At 42.3% G+C, this 19,966-nt stretch overlaps 1 protein-coding gene across 1 annotated transcript in view; it reads left to right on the top strand.

The window, feature by feature from the left end:
* The first annotated feature begins 2,014 nt into the window (after window positions 1-2,014).
* The window catches only part of Ubn1 (ubinuclein 1), a 28,060-nt gene continuing 10,108 nt past the window's right edge, over window positions 2,015-19,966 (top strand). The window contains 17 exon segments of the mRNA XM_047533737.1: window positions 2,015-2,072; window positions 2,075-2,262; window positions 5,577-5,663; window positions 6,116-6,211; window positions 6,536-6,563; window positions 6,566-6,669; window positions 7,345-7,448; window positions 8,156-8,594; window positions 15,315-15,385; window positions 16,661-16,704; window positions 16,707-16,748; window positions 16,751-16,788; window positions 16,939-17,057; window positions 17,236-17,364; window positions 17,533-17,676; window positions 19,108-19,158; window positions 19,258-19,303. Coding sequence (XP_047389693.1) covers window positions 2,015-2,072; window positions 2,075-2,262; window positions 5,577-5,663; window positions 6,116-6,211; window positions 6,536-6,563; window positions 6,566-6,669; window positions 7,345-7,448; window positions 8,156-8,594; window positions 15,315-15,385; window positions 16,661-16,704; window positions 16,707-16,748; window positions 16,751-16,788; window positions 16,939-17,057; window positions 17,236-17,364; window positions 17,533-17,676; window positions 19,108-19,158; window positions 19,258-19,303 — 1,788 coding nt within the window.

Below are 19,966 nucleotides of genomic sequence, written 5' to 3'. Positions count from 1 at the left end.
GGCCAGGACAGTTGCAAGTTTGGAACCTTAGCAAGATCCTCTCTCAAAGAGTTGGGAATGTAGCTCAGTGGTAAAGCACTTCTGGGTTGGATCCCCAGTACTGGGGGGCAGGAAATTATCTATCTACCTACCTATCTATCTGATTCTCTTAAATGTTTCAAATGACTTAGAACAAATGATAGCTTTTATGATGATTATAAAACTTAACCCCAAATCTAACTTGTGTTAGTGTACTATAGGTTGATTTACTTCATCCTCTAGTTCTATTTATTTTCTTCTTTCTTTTCTTTTTATTTTCTTTGCAGGGCTGGTGATCAAACCCAGGGCCTTGTGCATGCTAGGCAAGCACTATAACACTGAGCTACATTCCAGCCCTGTCCTCCAGTATAGTCCTGCTTTTATACTGTCTTATGCTTGCACAGGTGCTTTTGCAACTAAGAGGAGCAGTTTTGCCATCTAGGTGGATTAAAGTTGCAGTCTCTAAAACTTGGACTGAGATGAAGTTATATTTTTAAATTACCAGTTGTACAGGGACATTAGGATCTGTTTGCCACCTCCAAGATGACATTTCTTTGTTTCATTTTTCTTTCTTTCTTTTTTTTTTTTTTTTTTACTGGGGATTGAACCCAGGGGCGCTTAACCACTGAGCCATATCCCTAACCATTTTAATTTTTTATTTTGAGACATGGTCTAAGTTGCTTAGGGCCTCAGTAAATTGCCGAGGCTAGCTTTGAACTCATGATCCTCCTGCCTCAGCCTCCTGAGCCACTGGGATTACAGGTGTGTACCCTGCCACCTGGGTAAGGATGGCCTTTCTTCATCCCATTGAACATCCTGCTGATTCTCTTACAGTGGGACTGTGCCTGCTCTCTCAGTGGGAGACCTATAAGGTGGGATTTATTTTCACAGCCCAGTGCATTACACATATCCCAAAAGCTGTGAAGGTTTTTTTTTTTTTTGGCGGGGGGGCTCTCTTTGAGTATCTTTGTACACATTAGTAAGTGGTCTGCATGCTGGCTAACCTGTTTCACTCCCAGTCACTTTGCTGCCTGATTAGGAGGATTTTAACTCTTAGTTTTTAGATATTTTACTCCCTCCTGTGTTCTTAGATCACAACTTTATGGTTATAATGAAAAGATTGGATACTGGATATATACTAATAAATCTACATATATGTGGAATGAATCTTCCTGAATTAATTCATATTTGTGGTTCATTTACAATCAAAGTGTAGTGAGCCTTCTGGGAAAACTTGCCAACGTGATTCTAAAATTGATCTAAAATAATAAACAGGCTGGAAAAGCCAAATGTTATTTTTAAAAGAAAAATAATAAAGATGAACTTTTAATTCAAGATATTAAAATATGCCACAAAATTTTTCAAAACTGTGTTATTGGTTTAATTAAAAATGTTTTATGTACTAGATTAATATAACAGATGGCTTTCAGAATTAAACCTTAGATATCTGAGGCTTTACTCTATGATATATTCCAGATCACTAAGGGGAAAAGAAGGTTGTTTAGTGATTGATACTGGAGAGAAACCTTATTAGAGCCCGTCATACCTTATAGCATAGTAAGTTCAACTTGGGTTAAGAGGTCACATGTGAAAAATGTACCTATGAATGACCTTAACAGGGGAATTCTTATATAAGATCTGGTTGGAGAAGGGCATTCTAGGCATAAAAGAAATGGAAAGAGTTGTATGGGAAAAAAGCCTACTTGTAACTGCATAACTCTGCAGTCTTTTGACTTGAATTATGGGTTTTGGGCTGATTTTATATGGTTATGAAAAAAATTATATTTAGAATGAGTATTAAGCAGGAAAAAAAGCAATAAATGGCAACAGAATAAATTTAACAATGGATTTTTTTTTGATAATGAAATTCTTTTAAACCTAAATCTGTATAGCAGAACAGGAAATGTTTGTTTTTATCATCTTGGTCTGACCTGGCTCTTCTTTTCCTTGTTAACAGAAGCCATGCAGTGACACCTGCTAAGACTTGTTGGTAGCCATGTCGGAGCCCCACAGGGTCCAGTTCACCTCTCTCCCAGGTTCTCTGAATCCTGCCTTTTGAAGAAGTCCCGGAAAGAGGAGGTTGGGGGAGCAGAACAGCATCAGGACTGTGAGCCGGCTGCAGCAGCTGTTCGAATTACACTTACCCTCTTTGAACCAGATCACAAACGTTGCCCAGAGTTCTTCTACCCAGAACTGGTGAAGAATATAAGAGGAAAGGTCAAAGGCCTTCAATCTGGAGATAAGGTACAGTCTAGTGTCCCAGAGTTGCTCTGCAGACCTAACATGCAGATGTCAGTATGTGCACATGGGCCTTCACAGCAGGGAAGTGAGGCTAGAGAGATGTGGACTGCCCCAAGGTCACATCAGTCATGCAAAGCAAGTGTAAGGTTAGCTAGTCTTGCCACTGGCATGAAGGAAGAGAATCATTTTCCTGATTTATGCTAGAGAAAAACATGGTACATCTAAGGCTAATTTGAATTATGGATAACTAATAAAAGAAACTACATTTTTTCCATGATGAGGTTGTAAATGTGACATGTAAATGAGACCAGTTCTTTGTTCTGTTGCTAGAATTCTGTGCTGGACATTTCCCTTTTCCAAGGGACTTCCCCTCTCTATCTAGTGTAAGGACAAAGAAAAGACAGACTGCTCATCTCTTCTGAACACAGTAATGTTCTGGATAGTTTCTTTCCTTGAATGGGTGGAATATATTTCTGTGCCTTCCCCCGCCACTTTAACTTATTTTTTGCCAGAATTGACTTGTAGCCTTCAGAGTGTTAAAAATCAGTTCGATTTCTTAAATGTTTTTTAAACAATCTGTTTATTTTCCTGGCAAGTTAGTTTACTTTTTAGTATGGACCTTTTAAACATGCATAGAAATGGAGAACAAAGGTTAAGAAACACCCATGTGCCCATCACCCAGCTTCAGCTATTACCATGGTTTTGGCAATTCATTGATATTTATAAACTTTTTAATTGAATCATGTACATAAGAACAGTGCACATGTGATAAATGCACAGCTTGATGAGCCTAACACTGTAACACTGTACCTGGATCACAAGCTCTAACATTTACTAGAAATCCTCCTCTTGCCTTTGCAGTGTACCATCCTGTCCCTCAAGGGCAACCGCTAATAGCTAAGATCACTTTTGCTTGTTTTTGTATTTTTATGTAGATGGAATCATAAAGTGTGAGTAGGGAACTAAGTGAAGAACATTTTTAAACTCCTACTGTATACTAGTGCACTGTGCTAGGTTCCAAGGAAAAGGTCCGTAGGGCCCTACACTTGCAGCATTCTGGTTTCTAAGTGGTTCTTGATAGAATGAGGATAAGGCCAGTGCCTAGCTCACAGGGTGTCTAAGAGTGTAATGAGATCATGTTGGTGAAGTTTCTAGCACAGTGCTATGTGCTCACTCAGTCTAATTCATGTTTGGACTGATTGGAGGAAGTATGTTTGGTTAGTAGCGTTACCCACTTTTTTTGGTTTGTTTTGCTTAAAAATGTATTTCCTTGATTGAGATCTTATTGGCTGAATAGAAGCTAATGAATCTGTATCAAGAGTTAACTTGTTGTATAAGGGTCAGTGGGTAGGATGAGAAAAAATGACTTTAAATCTGTTCAGAATCTGTTTTCCAAAGTAGGAATAGTATCCTCTTCATTGAGAGGAATATCCAGTAGCAGGAGTTGGTTAACATGTTTGTTTATGGGGTCAAGCCAAATTGGTAGGTCAACTGAAATTAGAACTCCAGTCCTCTGACACTACTTTTTTGGTGGACTCCAAATGATTTTCTCCATTGCAGAAAGATGTTTGGAGCATACACAGAGAAATTTGGATCCAGTTTTAGGAAATTTATTTCTGGACTAAAGGTTTAGAACTTTTGAATCATTATGGGTCTGCTCTGTAGTGTTAAAGTATAATATAACCTGGGCTGTGGGTATGTGTGGGTCAATGGTAAAGCAAGCACTTGGCTGTGTGTGTGTCTGTGAGTCTCTTCTGGTTTGGTCCCCAGCACCACAAAAGAAAATGAGTGTATAATATAATTTGACACATTTGTGTATGGATTTAGTATGTATTCCTTATAACGTGAAGCACTCTGCCAGACACTGAGGATTATACAAAAGTTAGGGAAGATACTGTCCCAGCTTCAAAGAAACTTGCAATCTTGTAGATGTTTTAGAAGAATTTTACCAGCACAGGTAACAAGTTACAATGTGATGATTGTTTAAGTTGGCTGCAAACACAGGCCTGGAGGGCTTGGGCAGAGGAGGGCTCACATCCAGGATGCCATTTTGGACAGAGCTGAATCTTCATTATGCTTGGAAATAGTCATTCGAAGACTTTTTCACAAAGCATTAAGGAGCACACCTTGACACCATTGGTGTTCAATCAAGATTGGTGGGCTTTCTTAAAATTATTTTAGCTACCCAAACTATATGTGATCATTGTAGAAAAATTCAGGATAGATAATCACATTTTAATAGCCACCCGTATGTGATATGTACTGTAATATCTCATTATACATTCATAGTTGAAAGTCACTTAACAGATCATTTATTTTGTTTTTAGTATATTTTAGTTATAGATGGATGCAGTATCTTTATTTATTTATTTGTATGTGGTGCTGAGGATCAAACCCAGTACCTCACATGTGCCAGGCAAGTGTTCTACCCCTGAGCCACAACCTCAGCCCCCTTAACAGATCATTTGTGAGTGGGGTAGGTTTCAGTAGGCAGAGATGGGAGGGTGGAATAAGAGTTGTTTTCAGACAGCATTAGTGTTTGAAAATCTTAGTGTTTTGGTTTATTCTGAAGTCTTAAAGCATATTTGATACAGGAGTCTTTTGTTAAAGTTAACATTATTTGCCCAAAACATGTAAGATTCACTCTGGAAAATTTACTTGATGAGAAAAATGCAAGAACAATCTTATAGAGTAAAAATAAACTGCATGAAAATATTTGGAGTGAGTATTGAGATTGGAGGACAAGAAGAGATGATGGACCCTTGAAGATAAGCTTCCAAGGACAGGAGAACTGGGTTTGACTTCAGTATCCCTAAGAGAAGTACATTTCTGATCACTTTTCTAAACGGGAAGGCAGACCAGTTCTCCAGAACTTGTGCTGTATTCTTGAGCCATTGACTACTTTGAAAGTCTGGTGAAACCTATGGACCTTATCTCAAAACATTTTCAAATGCATGAAATAAACTATAGGGTTATAAAGAAAATCAGCCGTATTGCATACAGTTCTGTAGAGGTTGAGCATCCCCATCTGAAGGCCCTTTGCTGTATTTGAAGTTCCATAGTCTCTAGTGCTAGATGGGTGATCACAGGCACTTAGTCAGATTTTGTTGAATTACATGAGTGGAAGTTACACTTTTTTAAACAACTAAGGTAAACACTGATAAGATGGTAGCATGTATCCTACCTTGTATTTTCTGAAAAATAGTTGTTTTTGTTAATGTCTTTTATAGGTTTTGAGTAACCAGTGAAGGTTTCATGAATCAAACTGACAATTCTTTTTTGCAAATCTTACTTTTTGTGAAATGATCTCTTTGCAGAAGAAAGATCTCTCAGATCCTTTTAATGACGAAGAAAAGGAAAGGCATAAAGTGGAGGCTCTTGCACGGAAATTTGAAGAAAAATATGTAAGATTTCTCTTTTGGGCAACCAGACATTCTCATTTGATGGAAATAGCATGTTCCTTTATATAATATAATCAACAATGATCTGGAATAAGTATAGAACTCAGAGAAAACAATGTCGTTATTAAACAGATGCACTGAGGAACAGAAATCTCACATGACAGGAGCTAGTATGTGAGCTAAATGGGCCAGTGAACACTTCCTTAGAGGAAGTGTTTTGGCATGAAGCATAGAAGCCATTTAGTTCATTCTTCTGTTTTAGACTATTTTATGCAGATACAAATTGTCCTGTTTCAGAGGTCTTTGTAGAAGGAGGTTTGGGTACGGGGGGGTGGGGTGTGAAAAGAGAGACCCAGTGCTTTACCACTTTTAATCACCAGCTGATGAAGCTCAAAATAATGTTTTGTTCTGTGTGCTCATCAAAAAATGTGTGACCTACTGCTTTTAAATTTTAGGGTGGAAAGAAACGTAGAAAAGACCGAATACAGGACTTGATTGATATGGGGTATGGTTATGATGAATCTGATTCCTTCATCGATAACTCTGAGGCGGTGAGTTGTTAATGAAAATGCAATATCAGAACCTCCACATCTTAGCTCCTACACATCATGGCTGGGAAGCTGGGGCAATGTGCTCTCAGTGAGAGGAACCAGCAGCACTCGTGGGAGAAAGTGACCTCTTGCATCTGAGAAAGATGACTACTCTGTCCATAACACTTTGTAGCTCCTCCATTTATGATTGGTGGGAGGGAGAGGGTTCTTTTCCCATGCTGTCTGAAGTATGACAGAAGCACAGTTACATTTCTTAAGACCTACTTTACACCTTTGGGCCATAGAACCAGAACTTGGAGCTGACAGTATGTTTTCCCCTTTTAGTATGATGAGCTTGTTCCTGCTTCTTTGACCACAAATATGGAGGATTTTACATTAACTCAGGAACTCTGCAATTTAGACAAGCATCCGAATCTGAGGATGATTTCATTAAAGAAAAGAAGAAAAAATCTCCAAAGGTTAGAACATGCTTGCTTTTGGATTTCAGAAATGTATTTTGACCTCACCATGTGAGATAAGTGGGTGACTCCAAAGTGTGCGACGGTTTTGGGATGGCTCAGGAAGCTGGTGCAAAGACTGAACTGTGCCAAGGCGACGTGGAATTGGGGGCTCTGTCAGCCCTCAGTCATCGTGTGTGTCATGGATGCCCCAGCAGGCTCAGCAGAGTTGTGTGTTGAGGTGGTTTGGGGTGGGGATGAGAGCAGTGCGGGTGTGGAGTGAGGCAGTGTGCACCACCCTTTGCTGACCCTCTTCTGTGGATGTGTAGAGGACTTCAGTTCCCAGGTGTCACCCACTGAAAACAAGCCATCCTTAGGCTGAGAATATTGTAGGGTCTGTCTGCCACTGCCCGTTATGTAAAACAAGAGATAGGGCCCACTTGCAGCCCATTCCAAATGAGCAGAGTGTCAGCTTCAGAGAGACCACTGTTGTCTCCCCTCTGGGCGTTTCCAGGACTCACTCTGGTGGGAATGCTGTGGGTTTGTGATCCAGGGACTGCTCTGAGAGCTTTTTGTTCATGAAGTAAGAAAGACAGGTCTCAGGATGTGCCTGGGCGGAGCAAGGCCAGTGCCATGTAGTGCACTTGCTCCCTGAGTCAGGGAGCTGTGTAACTGTGCCTTGTCTTTAATTCTCAGAAGCGGAAGTTGAAGGAAGGTGGTGAGAAGATAAAGAAGAAGAAAAAAGATGACACTTATGACAAGGAGAAGAAATCGAAAAAGTCCAAGTTTTCCAAAGCCGGGTGAGAGGCAGCAGCTTTTTGCTAGGATAAAGTCTGACCCATGAGGGCAGGACACCCAGGAGCTGACTCACCTCCCCCACAGCTTCAGAAGAGGCAGCAGGGCCTGGCCCTCCTGTCCTCCTCTCACCTCCCACAGGGCTGTTCTGGGCATAGTCATAGATGCTCTCATCTTTTGTGTGTCAGATAGCCAGCGTTCCTATGTTCCACTGTCAGTGTTGGCAGCTATTTCTGTTAGTGTGTTACTGCTAATGTTCCTTGTTCTCCTGGGCACTTTTCTCTCTGCCCCAGTTCTGTCTCTGCTGTTTTCTTTTGTCTTCTATGGTCATGCTTCCTTTTCCTCACTCGGTCTCACCCCAGCTGCCTTCAAGTTGCTGCTGTTCTCTGCTGCTCCTGCTTTCTCCCTTTAAATACTTCTCTTGTGCCTCCCCTTTTTTTGCAAACTTTTATTTCAGCCTGGCAGTGGTTCTTAAAAACCCATTGGATATTTAGCATTACGTGACACTGTGTTGCTAACCTGTATTCACTCTCAAGCTTTGGTCCAGCAAGAGCGAGCTTCATATGCCAAGAGGAGGGAGGAATAATAACAGGGTGGACTGTGACTGAGGTTCTCCTGGAGACCATTGCCCTGGGACAGAGGTGAAGGCCTCTTGAGTTTCCCTGTGGAGAAGTCCTACAGCCTGAGTAATCAGTTTCTTTCTTGCTTGCAGCTTCACAGCCCTCAATGCCAGTAAGGAGAAGAAGAAGAAGAAATACTCTGGAGCTTTAAGTGTTAAAGAGATGCTAAAGAAATTTCAGAAGGAGAAAGAGGCTCAGAAAAAGAGGGAGGAGGAGCATAAGCCTGTAGTGGTCTCATCGGTGGAAGCTCAGGGCCTGCGGGACTTGGAGGGTGCTTCTGACCCCTTGCTCTCACTCTTCGGCTCCACTTCTGACAATGACTTGCTCCAGGCAGCCACTGCCATGGACTCGCTGACCGATTTGGACTTGGAGCAGCTGCTCAGTGAGTCTCCAGAAGGAAGCCCCTTTCAAGATATGGATGATGGAAGCGATTCCCTTGGGGTGGGATTGGACCAGGAATTCAGGCAGCCCTCTTCTCTCCCCGAAGGCCTGCCAGCACCCCTGGAGAAGCGCATTAAGGAACTGGCTCAGGTATGGTGACACAGTGTGGCCGGGCTTTCCTGGAAGCGGTCGGGCAGATTGGCGCTGGTTCTGCACAGCGTGAAGCTCGATGCCCAGAGAAACCCTTACTGAGTTGGCAGTGAAAGTGTGAGCTTTCTCCAACCTCCCCTAATCCTGAGTGGGGAAAAAGTGTCAGCTTTACCCGTCAGGCTTCATATTTAAGCCTTTCTTGGTTCTTTCTCTTCCAATTTATTTTCTTCCTGGAAGATTTTTCTCTCTTCATTTTCTGCCTGTTAGTTTCTTTCCCACATGGTATTTCCTTTTGTGCATAGACCAACACTGATGTTGGCATCAGGCAGCTGAGTGAGAGATTCATCTTATTTTCTTTTGAAAACACACTAAAGTTCGTAAACATGTAAATTACACATAGAGCATATGCTCAGTTGTCACTGGGTTTTGGTTGCTCCCTTGTGTTGCTTATCGTCAGCATTGGTAGTGATCACAGGACTGCCTCCATGGTGCTAAATAAAAAAGAGCTTAACTCGAATGCTGTCCATACCCCTTTACAGCAGTGGCAACCTTTAGCATAGAGCAGCTGTTGCTGCTGCTGTTCTTCATTGATTTGGAATTGATTCCTATGTGCTAAGAACTGTCAATTCAGTGATACTAACTATGAACCAAGCATGGATCATTAGTTATGATGACATTACCTTTTAGTTAAAATAACATTTTACCTTAGGCATCGTGGTTTGTGCTGCAGCTCCAGTGGCATTTGTACTCAATAGCTGTAATTCTGAACTAGTGATTCTCATAGCATCTCAGAATCACTACTATATATTTATCATTTATGTTTCAGGGCAGGTGAAATGTCAACTGCTGCTACAGATGATTTTCTCACTTCCAGAAATATTTGAACATAGTATATAAAGCAATAAAACATCTTATTGAAATCTCTAGTTCATCCTTGTTAGCTTGTATGCAGTATTGGGCATAAGTGTTCTATTTGAATGTAATGATTTAAATGAATTGTGCCATGTCAGGGATTCAGAGTGTATCTTAAATATGACATTGAGATGGAAGGAGTTGAATCTGAACTTGGCATGTTTGAGTGTACTGTCCTGTATTTGCTCTCAGAATTCGTGTTAAAAAAATTACTTTGTTTTTTTCATTCCTCTGGTTTGTAATTAAATTGTTTTATAGTTCTGAAAGTCTTGTTAAATAAGTAAGGACTATGTGATGGTAGCCAGTTGTTTTTTAGAGAAAAGTCAAAGTAGAATTCTTGGGTAAGTCCTCATTCCACCATAGGTTGTGTTTTGTGAGCCTACTTATTATTTTAATCTTTGGGGAAAACGGAATACATCAAGTGAAACAAAAGGCCATAGCCTGAAACAGCGTGGGGCTGTGTTGCAAGAAAGTCCTTTGGTGGATTCCCCTGTCTGGCCAGCCTCCCTCCTGAGTGATTGCCCTGGCCATGACAGACAGGGGTTCAGGATCCCGTAGGCAAGGTTGGCCTGGTCCTGGAGGTGGTAACCAGAGAGTTTGATATTCTGGTTTGAAAATACAGTGCTCAAGGTGAAGTTGATACTTTAGTCTTCACCTGGCATTAAGAAATTTGGAAAATGGGTGGAAAGTATGTGGGAATTATCCATTACCCCACCAGTTGAAAAACAGTTTCATTTTGCATATTCCTTTCTAGCTTCTGTATATGTTTTTATGCAGTTGTGATTATAGTTGTGAATAATTGTTTCATGATTTTTTTCACTTAATAAATATTATTATAAAGCCATCATTATTTTTAATGGTCGCATTAAAAACAAGGCTTATTTTAGAAAGTTAATACTACTCCAGCAGGATGCCTGCCCTTGGGGCACCTGGAACCCCCCATGTGTACACGAATGCTTAGGACTGCAGGCCCTATTGAGAATTTACTGGGAAAGGTAGTCTTCCCAGGGAAATAAGGCATTTGTACACAAAAATCGCATACAGTTCCAAAAGTTGCATGTGGATATTTGGATCCTTAATAAGGAGCCCTGTCCTGGATTTTGAAATGGACATTGAATTTTAAATTAATTTTAAATTAAATTTGATGTATATAACTGTATCATTAGTAGTGTTATGTGTTTCTCACTTTCTTTTTCACTCCTCTTATTTTTATTTTTTCCCCTTGATTATTCTTATAAAAGATTGGTTAGATTTAAAATCTCCACCCTAGGTAATAATGTATGCATTTCTGTTGTCCTTTTAAGAAGGACCCCAAAACTTTGGTTTAACAGTGATTCATTTCTCCTGATTGTGGATGCCTGGGTAGTTTCTCCTCTGATCCTGCTTGGGCTCACTCTTTTTTTTTTTTTTAACCCCTTTGATATTGGGGATTGAACCTAGGGTGCTTTATAACTGAGCTACATCCCCAGTCCTTTTTATTTTTTATTTTGAGATAGGGATCTCACTGACTTGTGAGGGTATCACTAAATTGCTGAGTCTAGCCTTGAACTCACAATCTTCCTCCCTCAGCTTCTCAAATTGTTGGGATTACAGGCACGAGCCACCATGTCTGGCACGCTTGGGCTCATTCTTGCAGCTGCGTTCAGCTGGCAGGTTAATTGGGTGCTGGCTGAACCTCCCTCTCCTTTGGGCCTTTCATCCTGGGCTTCTTCAGGGCATGGTGGTCTTGGTTGTAGCAGCGTCTTGTGAAAGTAGAATTCTCAAGGCCCTAAGGTTTGACTTTTAGAGGTTGTATGTCACACTGCTTCTGCCACACTCTTGGTCAAAATGAGTCATAAGAGCAGCCAAGGTTCAAAGCTTGGGAAGCCTAGGGCCTGCTCTCTGGGGGGCATTTCTCCATGGGAGCAGTCTGTGGTCCTGTTTTGCAGTCTACCACAGTGCATAACAGATTCTACTCTGATGTGTAATGATCCCTTAGAGAAAAACACTCTCTTTATAGAAAACAAAAAATAGATTAACTTTCTAAGTGTACAACTTAAACAAATTTTGAAAACTTAGGTGTGTTAAAGGGGTACACATGGTTGATGTCCATGTTATGTTCACTGTTTTCTCACGTTAGTCCCTTTCTCTTTTCCTACATATTTGTACATTTTGGTGGATCCAGGGAATCTAGTGATTTGATGGTCTTGCCCTGTCTAACATGTGTTGATTACAAATGTCTTTTGTATTATTGTTTGGAACATACAGAGTGCTGAGAAAGCTCAGCTTTAACAGCCCTTCAGGTTATTGTCTTGATGTAGTTTGGCAGCTACTCAGCCTGGTTCATACGGATGACCCAGGCTTGCTTTGGTCCTCTTCAGTTAGGTTGAAGTGGGGAATGACACTAAGAACAGCAAAGAAACAGGCCCTGAGCACCTCCACCTCTGCCCTCCTATTGAGTTACAATCCTTGCATCCCCAGAAGTCCAGGGAGAGAGGGACCTAAAGAATAAGATAGGAAAAAAACTTGATTGATTTTTTTTTTCCCCCTAAGCACTGGGGATTGAACCCAGGGGTGCTCTACCACTGACTAATCCCCGTTCTCTTTATTATTTATTTTTTAAAATTTTTTTGGGGGATACCAGGGATTGAACTCAGGGGTATTTGACCACTGAACCACATCTCCAGCCCTATTTTGTATTTTATTTAGAGACAACTTTTGCTGAGGCTTACTTTGAACTTGCGATCCTCCTGCCTCAGCCTCCTGAGCTGCTGGTAGTGCACCACCACTTCTGGCTCCCCCTTTTAATTTTATTTTTATTTTGAGGCAGGGTTTTACTCAAGTTGCTGAGGCTGGCTTCTAACTTGTAATCCTACTGCCTCAGTCTCCCAGGTTACTGGGATTACAGGCATGCACCACTGTGCCCAGATTTGTTTGATTTTTAAAAAAAGAACGGCCTGGGCTAGGGATGTAGCTCAGTAGGTGAGCACTTGCCTAGTGTGTGTGAGACCCTGGGTTGGATTCCCAGCACTACCAAAATAATTAATATTAGATTTTATTCTATTCAGCAAAAATGGATATGCTATATAAGATTTTGAGCTTGGCGCTAAAAGGTTACAAGTTCCTTTTCTTATAATAAATAAAAGAGCTCATTAAAAGGAATTTGGAGATGAAGCACAGTGACATGTATTTGTAGCCCAGCTAATTTGGGAGGGTGATTCAGGAAGATTGCTTGAGGCCAGGAGTTCAGGGCCAGCCTGGGAACATAGCAAGATAATAAAACCCCTTCTCTTTAAAAAAAGAATACAAACTTGGAACTGTTCTAAGTCAGCATGGCCAAGGTGTTTGCTTTAACCTCATTTCCTAGTTAATTTAGGATTGATTAATTTATACAATATCTTTATTTCTGAAAGATTTTCAGATACCTGTCCAGTTGCTTTTAATCAAATTTATTTAAAAATGCAGCATTTGACTAATTAACTTCAGTATGAAACCAGACCCTCTGAGTCTATGCAATTCAAGACACTTCAGAAAGAAAATCTTCTTAAAGACTATGTAGGCAGAAAACTTCTGATGTATTAAAGAAAAGGTGGATTGATATTGAAAGAGAAACTTTATTTGGAAGCTTAGACTGTTGATGGGTCTGCCAACAGTGGGGCATTTTGAAATTGAAGGAATTAGATTGAATTAATTGAATATCTGGATCTTAGAACTAGCAGTATAAGTTGAATCAAAAGAATGCCTTAGTTTTATTTTCTCTCAAACTAATGTCACAATTGCAGTACCTTAAAGTTCCAAGGTGAAATTCTGAATGCTGAAAGGGTAAGAAATTGCACTGGATGGTTTTAAAGCCCTACCTTTCTTTCTTCCATCATCTGTCCATCCGTGTCACACCTTTCATCCAGGTCTCTGGGCTATCCTCCAACCAAGGGCATCTTTAGAAGCTCTAAAGTTAGAGCTTGGTTAGATAGCATTAGGCTTTTCTTCTTCTTGTTTGCCTTCTGCAGTGGTATCTCTTCATTCCTTTGTTCATACCATACGTCCACTTCCCAACATTTACTAAGTGTCTGTTACGTGATATGTGGCTGTGGAAAATTCATTGGCTGGTGGGAGTCGGTTTCTTGTCCTCCATGAGCATGTTATGTAAGTGGGTGATACACATGTAGACAGTGAGCTACAGCACAGAGCAGTATGGAACAGTCCTGCTTTTTTTTAGATGACTAACAAGAGGACCAGGTGGACAGCCAGACTTAAAGAGTGAAAAAAGAAACTCTGTGAGGGTACATAGAACTGGGACTGGAGGCTACAGCCTTGGTTACTCTGTGGGGAAGGTGGCCTTGTCATAAGGCAGGGCAGAGCTGAGGATGGGTGAACCAACTAACAGGTGGGATCTCCTTAGAGTGTGGTAGGAGATGGGAGGTGAAGTAATGGCTGGGGCCAGATCCTGGAGTACCCTGCATGCCGTGTGAAGAATGGGGTTTGAGTCTAGGCTTGGTCAAAGCCACGAAGAAAGGAATGGGAGGATTCAAGAAGCCTGGAGGGCAGATGTTAGAAGTGGGGAATTAGGAGGATGAGCGCAAGCTGGTGGCAGGTCTGGTTTTAGGTAACTGAGTTTGCATACCAATGTGGTCACCTCTTCACAGGAGTAATTGGAAATGATGTAGAAGGAATGGAAAATCCTGGCCCAGAGCTTAGGAGAAAGGGTTCAGGAGTTTAGAGGTTTAGATTTGAGGGACCTGCATGTATATGTGCTATTTGAAGCCATGAGGAAAGAAGTGATGGGAAGAAGTAAGTTCTAGATAGAAACTTGTGGGTCCTCCACAGGAAAGAATTTGTGGAGCACACAGATGGAATAGCCAGAGGCTGGAAGGGGCCCAGCAGGTGTAATTAGAGGAAGGTGGAAGGCTTGGTCAGGATTTATCCCTTCCTCTAGACTGTCACCTTGTCACCCGTTTGTCTTTATTACACATCAAGTTTGATTTCAGAAATTGTATTTTGCCTACATCCTGAAGATCAGCAACACTTTTGATTAGATCAGTCTCAAGAGTTACATTTAAAGAGTTCTGATGATTGGGCCACTTTTAAAGAATACATATTCCTGAGTCTTGTCTCCAGAGAGTGTGGTTCGATGGGTGGTTCTCACATGGAACTGCTTGTGAGAGCCGCTTGCTCTGACATCAGCATGGTTTGCCATTAGGATCACTTCAGAGTTCTCCAGGCTGTTCTCCACGGTGTGAACTGTGTTCTCATGGAAAGCAAAAGAAGACAGTCTAATAAATTCCTGTCATATCAGGCAGTATGGCATGTCGTTCCAGGGATCTGGATGATGGAGAATTCGTTATACCCTAAGTAGAGTAGGAATTTTCAAAAGATCATAATGACCTGAAGCACAAAGCTATACATTATTATTTTTATTGTTTTTGGTGTATAAAAACTTTTGTCTTGTAGGTTTATTGAAGTTCTTAGTTGTTCTTATACTGTTGATATATGGAAAATCCCAACTATGTAGTTGATAGAATCTGGACACAGGAGTTAACGGAGTTGGCCTCTGACCAGATGCCTCAGGATTGCTTGGTCTCTATGTGGCTTTCTTTTATGTGACTGCTGTTTTAAGTCCTGGAATGCACAGTTCAAGATGCTGCAGCAGCTTTGAAAAATAGAGCATTGATCACAGGTGACCTTCATCTGGGACTTGGGCAGACTCAGGAAGGTGTTGGGGAGGATTTTATTGACAGGTGCTTTTATGGAGCGGTGACTGGTGCCTGCGGGGGTATGTGAGGGATGCGTGGGGAACAGGTTCTATGGCTGTTACTGTCTGCTGTGAACCAGGCTGCCAGAGCTGCCGAGGGAGAGAGCAGACAGAAGTTCTTCACCCAGGATATGAATGGCATCCTACTAGAGTGAGTATCATCTGTCTGTCTGTCCGTATCTGCTGTTACATGCCTGGGTTGGGCAGGCCAGGAGCCCATGGGACTATAGCTGACGAGCAATGAACTAGAGGACTTGGGTTAATATAGTTTTATTGATGTTGTTCATTAAATAAAACAAACCAGGGAAACTAAATATCTGTCTCCAGGAATGATAGATCTTACTAAACTTTGGCCACAGGCTTTATTAGCTGCTGTACATATAGTCATGGCCTGTTGGAAGAGGGTTTCTTGTCAAGTGTGAGATGAGATTAGAGAGAAAGGGTTGCTTGCATGTTCCTGAGAATCCAGAAGGTCAAGTGACAGCGTGGTGGCCTCCGGGCCTGCTCTGTATTGGAGTGTTCCTCAGCACTGGTTCTCCTTTTCTTCTTACTTTTGCTCCCAGTGCCAGTGTATCTCATCCCTGTCACATTTCTTCCAAACCCTGAAACCTCTGAATCATTGCACTGTGTGAAATGGATTAAAAAGCAAAAACAGACAGACAGACATAAATCTAAACCAGATTCCTGTATCTGGTCCCCAGCTTGGCAGCTTTCTCTGGTTGCATTATGCAGCAGGAGAGGGTTATTGCTGAACAACTGAAAATTTTGCAAATATAAGAACAGTTGTCAGACTTGGGAATGTTCTAGCAAATGGCCTTGCTTTGGCCAAGATCTGGGCTGGCTACTTGGGTCAGGAAGCATAGACTACAAAGAACACCTGAGGGTAAGCATGAATGGGAGGCTGTGTCACAAGGAGCCCACTTGAGGATGCCAATTTTGGAAAGTTCAAGGCATTGAAGAGAATATTCTGCTTATTCAGCTGCAGAAAGTGGAGGGATGAGGATTTCCTTGACCTCATAATCATGGAGAGAATTGGGAACCGGAAAAAAAAGAAACACTGCTAGAAAGTATTTCCTGGAAACCCCAAGTAACTCTTTACTTTCCCCTGGATAGCTTTATATTGTCTTTGTGAAATTTTGTACTTGGAGCTTGTTCTCTCAGGCTCTGTTTTCTTGACTCCCTTTGACTTGGTCCTGTCCTTGACCCAAAATCCTTAACCTACTTTACCTAGCCAAGTTCATCAAGTTTGGAAATTGATTGTTGATTGCTAAAGACTTGTTCCCTTGGCCTCTCAGTTTCAGTGTGGACCAACAGGAGGGGTTTGGACCTGCTTTTGGCACCTAGCTTTCCTCTCATGTAGGAGGACTAGTGAAGAGAGAAGCTGCAGTGAGCTGCAGGCTGTTGAGGACTCTGTTCTGTTCTTCAGCATAGAGGTGCAAACTCGGGAGCTGAGTAGCCAGATCCGTTCTGGGTATATGCCTATCTTGCTTCATTCCTGCCCTGCAGCAAGGATGCTCGGTTAAACGTGCTCGGAAACTTCACCTCTATGAACAGGTGTGGTGGTTTTGGGGGCTCAGCTGAGGGGTGGCTAGTCAGTAGGAGGCCCTCCCTGTTGCTGCACTGCTTCCTTTTGATTACCCTGTTGTGTGTACTTGTGAAGAGTGGTGTGTGAACCAGACTTATGCTGTGTCCTGCTCTTTGCAGGGTGGGCGCCTGAAGGAGCCTCTCCAGAAGCTCAAGGAAGCCATTGGCAGGGCAATGCCTGAGCAGGTGGCCAAGTACCAGGATGAATGCCAGGCACACACGCAAGCAAAGGTTGCTAAGTAAGTGTCTTTTTGCCCTCGTACACCATTATTCTCCTGTCTCTTCTCTTCACACCTCTCAGTATTTACTTTGATTCCAAACAAGACTCTTGGCTCTTTAGTCCCAGTTATATAGGGAGGAGGAGGGAGAGGTGGGAGGGAAGACTTCAGGATTCATTTCTTTCTCTTCTCCCTGTAGGATGCTGGAAGAGGAAAAAGACAAGGAGCAGAGAGAACGGATTTGTTCTGATGAAGAAGAAGATGAAGAAAAGGGGGGCAGGAGGATAATGGGACCAAGAAAGAAATTCCAGTGGAATGATGAAATCAGGTGTGCCTAAGCTGGGGCCTCATTGGAGGGTTTGTGGGCCAGTTTCTGAGCATGTTCCATATTGCTAGTGAAGGTTAGGATCATTTACTTTCATCAGGGCAACTGGAAGCACATGATTGACAGCTTGAAGAAGTGGTTGAAAGTTTCTGATTTCTGCCTACTTCTCAGGGAACTGCTGTGCCAAGTGGTGAAGATCAAACTGGAAAGCCATGATCTGGAGAGGAACAAGGCCCAGGCTTGGGAAGACTGTGTGAAGGCCTTTCTGGATGCGGAGGTCAAGCCTCTCTGGCCCAAAGGCTGGATGCAGGCCAGGTGAGGGTCAGTGTGATTAGACAGGAAGTTGTGCTGTCAACGTCCCTGCCTGCAGGAGCCACTGTCCAATTAATTCAATCTGATGGTTATTTGAGTAATTGGGGTGATAGCAAGCAGCTCAGAAGGGGTGTTGTCAGTCTTCCCTAGAAAAGGGAAAACGACCTGCAGGGTTTTGTCCTTGTCATTCTTACCCCTTCTGTGACTCAGGATTGGCTGCATGCTCTTCTCATCCCAATGTGCCCTTTCTTGTTTTGACATAAGGGCTCCTACCAGAAGTTGAATGAGGATTCATCTTGGATACTTCCTTTTTTTGTTGCTTTTTGCAATTCTGGGGATTGAACTGTGCATACTAGGAAAGTACCCTACTGCTGAGCTATGTCCCTAGCCCCTTTTTTTTTGTTGTTATTTTGAGATAAGGTCTTACTAAGTTGCCAAGGCTGGCTTCAATCTTGCCATCTTTCCTGCCTCTGCCTGCTTAGTGTCACTGGTGTTACAGGCATGTACCACTACCCATCATGGGTACCTCTTTTTTTTGTTTTTGTTTGGTTTTGTTTGATACTAGGGATTGAATTCAGGGATGCGTAACTATGAGCCACATCCCACCCCTTTTTTTTTTTTTTTTTTTTTTTTTTGTGTGTGTGTGTGTGTGTGTGTGTGTGTGTGTTGCTGGGGATTGAATCCAGGGCCTTGTGCATGTGAGGCAAGCACTCTACCAACTGAGCTATATTCCAAGCCCTTTATTTTTTATTTTGAGACAGGGTCTCATTTAGTTACTGAGGCTGGCCTCAAACTTGTGATCCTCCTGCCTCAAGCTTCCCATGTTGCCAGGATCCCAGGTGTGCACCACCAGGCCTGGCTTCATGGATACTTCTTAATGGTCCTCAAAAGTCTCATTTGCAAGTAGCAGGACTGTTTTCTTCTTGGGGCTAAGTACCAGGCTTCTGTTGCAGAGGTTATTTTATGTCACATCCACAAATGGAGTATGTCTGCTGTATACAGGACCGGGAAAGTTAACTAGGGCTGATTTTCTATGTTGGGCCCTATTTATTTGTAATTTGCACAAATAGTAAAGCCTTGGGAATTGCTCCTCTCTTCTTATAGGTTGGACTTGTATGAAGAAACTTTTTTGAATTTCTTCCCACATTTTCTTCTTGGCAGTGTCTAGGATAGGCAGTAAGGAAAGTGCTTCTGCCTTAGGGAAAATGTGGCCTTGTGAGGTCGGGGACAGAGCCATAGTCTCTTTTGGTAAAGTCTGTATTCTTGGCTTTTGGGCAGCTAGTGTGACTGCTTTGGACTCGGTGGGAATTCAGCTCATCAGTCAGCTGGATTTAATGAAGAGTGGCCACCAACTACCAGAATTTGCCAGAAAAACTCTAGAAACAGAGTTGTGGTGTCTAGGATGAACACAATACTATGTTCTGTTTCTTTTAGGACTCTGTTTAAGGAGAGTCGACGAGGCCATGGACACCTGACGTCAATCTTGTGAGTGTCTTGGTGTTTTCATTTCTCCGGACACTGTTGTTTTTATCTCTTTTCTGTGGATCTCCTCTGAACCTTCCCTGTGTTTATTCCTTTGAACAGGGCCAAGAAGAAAGTAATGGCCCCTTCTAAAATCAGATGAAGGTGAGTCAGCCTGCTCAGGTCATATGCTTTCTGTCCTCTTCTCCCTGTAGCTGTACCCAGGAAACTTTTTTAAAGACCATGGCAGCTGTCGGACTTCACTGGTCTGGGGGAACAGCTATTCTTGAACCAGGGCAGAGACCTGCACTGGGCCATTTAATCCTCTCACCCCAGGCTCAAGTCTACAAAACAGTGCCTTGCTGGCCCAGTTCATGGGGTCTTTGTGGGATAGGTGGGTTTTTGGCAGTCCTCTGAGGAGTGAAGAGCCCCTACAGATTTGAAAGTTGTATACTGTATGGGTTACACATCCTGGCCAAGTGCAGTGTAGCCTGGAGCAACAGCAGAAATAAGAGGCAAACTCTGTTGAGCTACCTAGCAGAAGTGCAGGAAGTCCAGTGGGTAGATCACCTTAGATGTTGCAGAAACCTCTCATGTAGAGAACATTGCTATTTGCCAGATTTTTACCAGTTCCTGATGCTTGGGGGTGTCCTTAACCATTCCTAAAGAGATCATGAGAATAAGATGTGCCGGTTATTTGTTGTTGCATATCTGCCAAGCTCCTGCAATGTCAGACATACTGTGGTGAGTACCAAGGGTGCAGGAGTGACAGGATAGATCCCTTCCTCAGTCCCATGAGACTGAGGAGATGGGTGCTGGAGAAGTCAAAGAG

This window comes from Sciurus carolinensis, chromosome 18, assembly GCF_902686445.1.
Source record: "Sciurus carolinensis chromosome 18, mSciCar1.2, whole genome shotgun sequence".
In the NCBI taxonomy this organism is placed as follows: Eukaryota; Metazoa; Chordata; class Mammalia; order Rodentia; family Sciuridae; genus Sciurus; species Sciurus carolinensis.
This window is presented reverse-complemented; position numbering and strand designations above follow the sequence as displayed.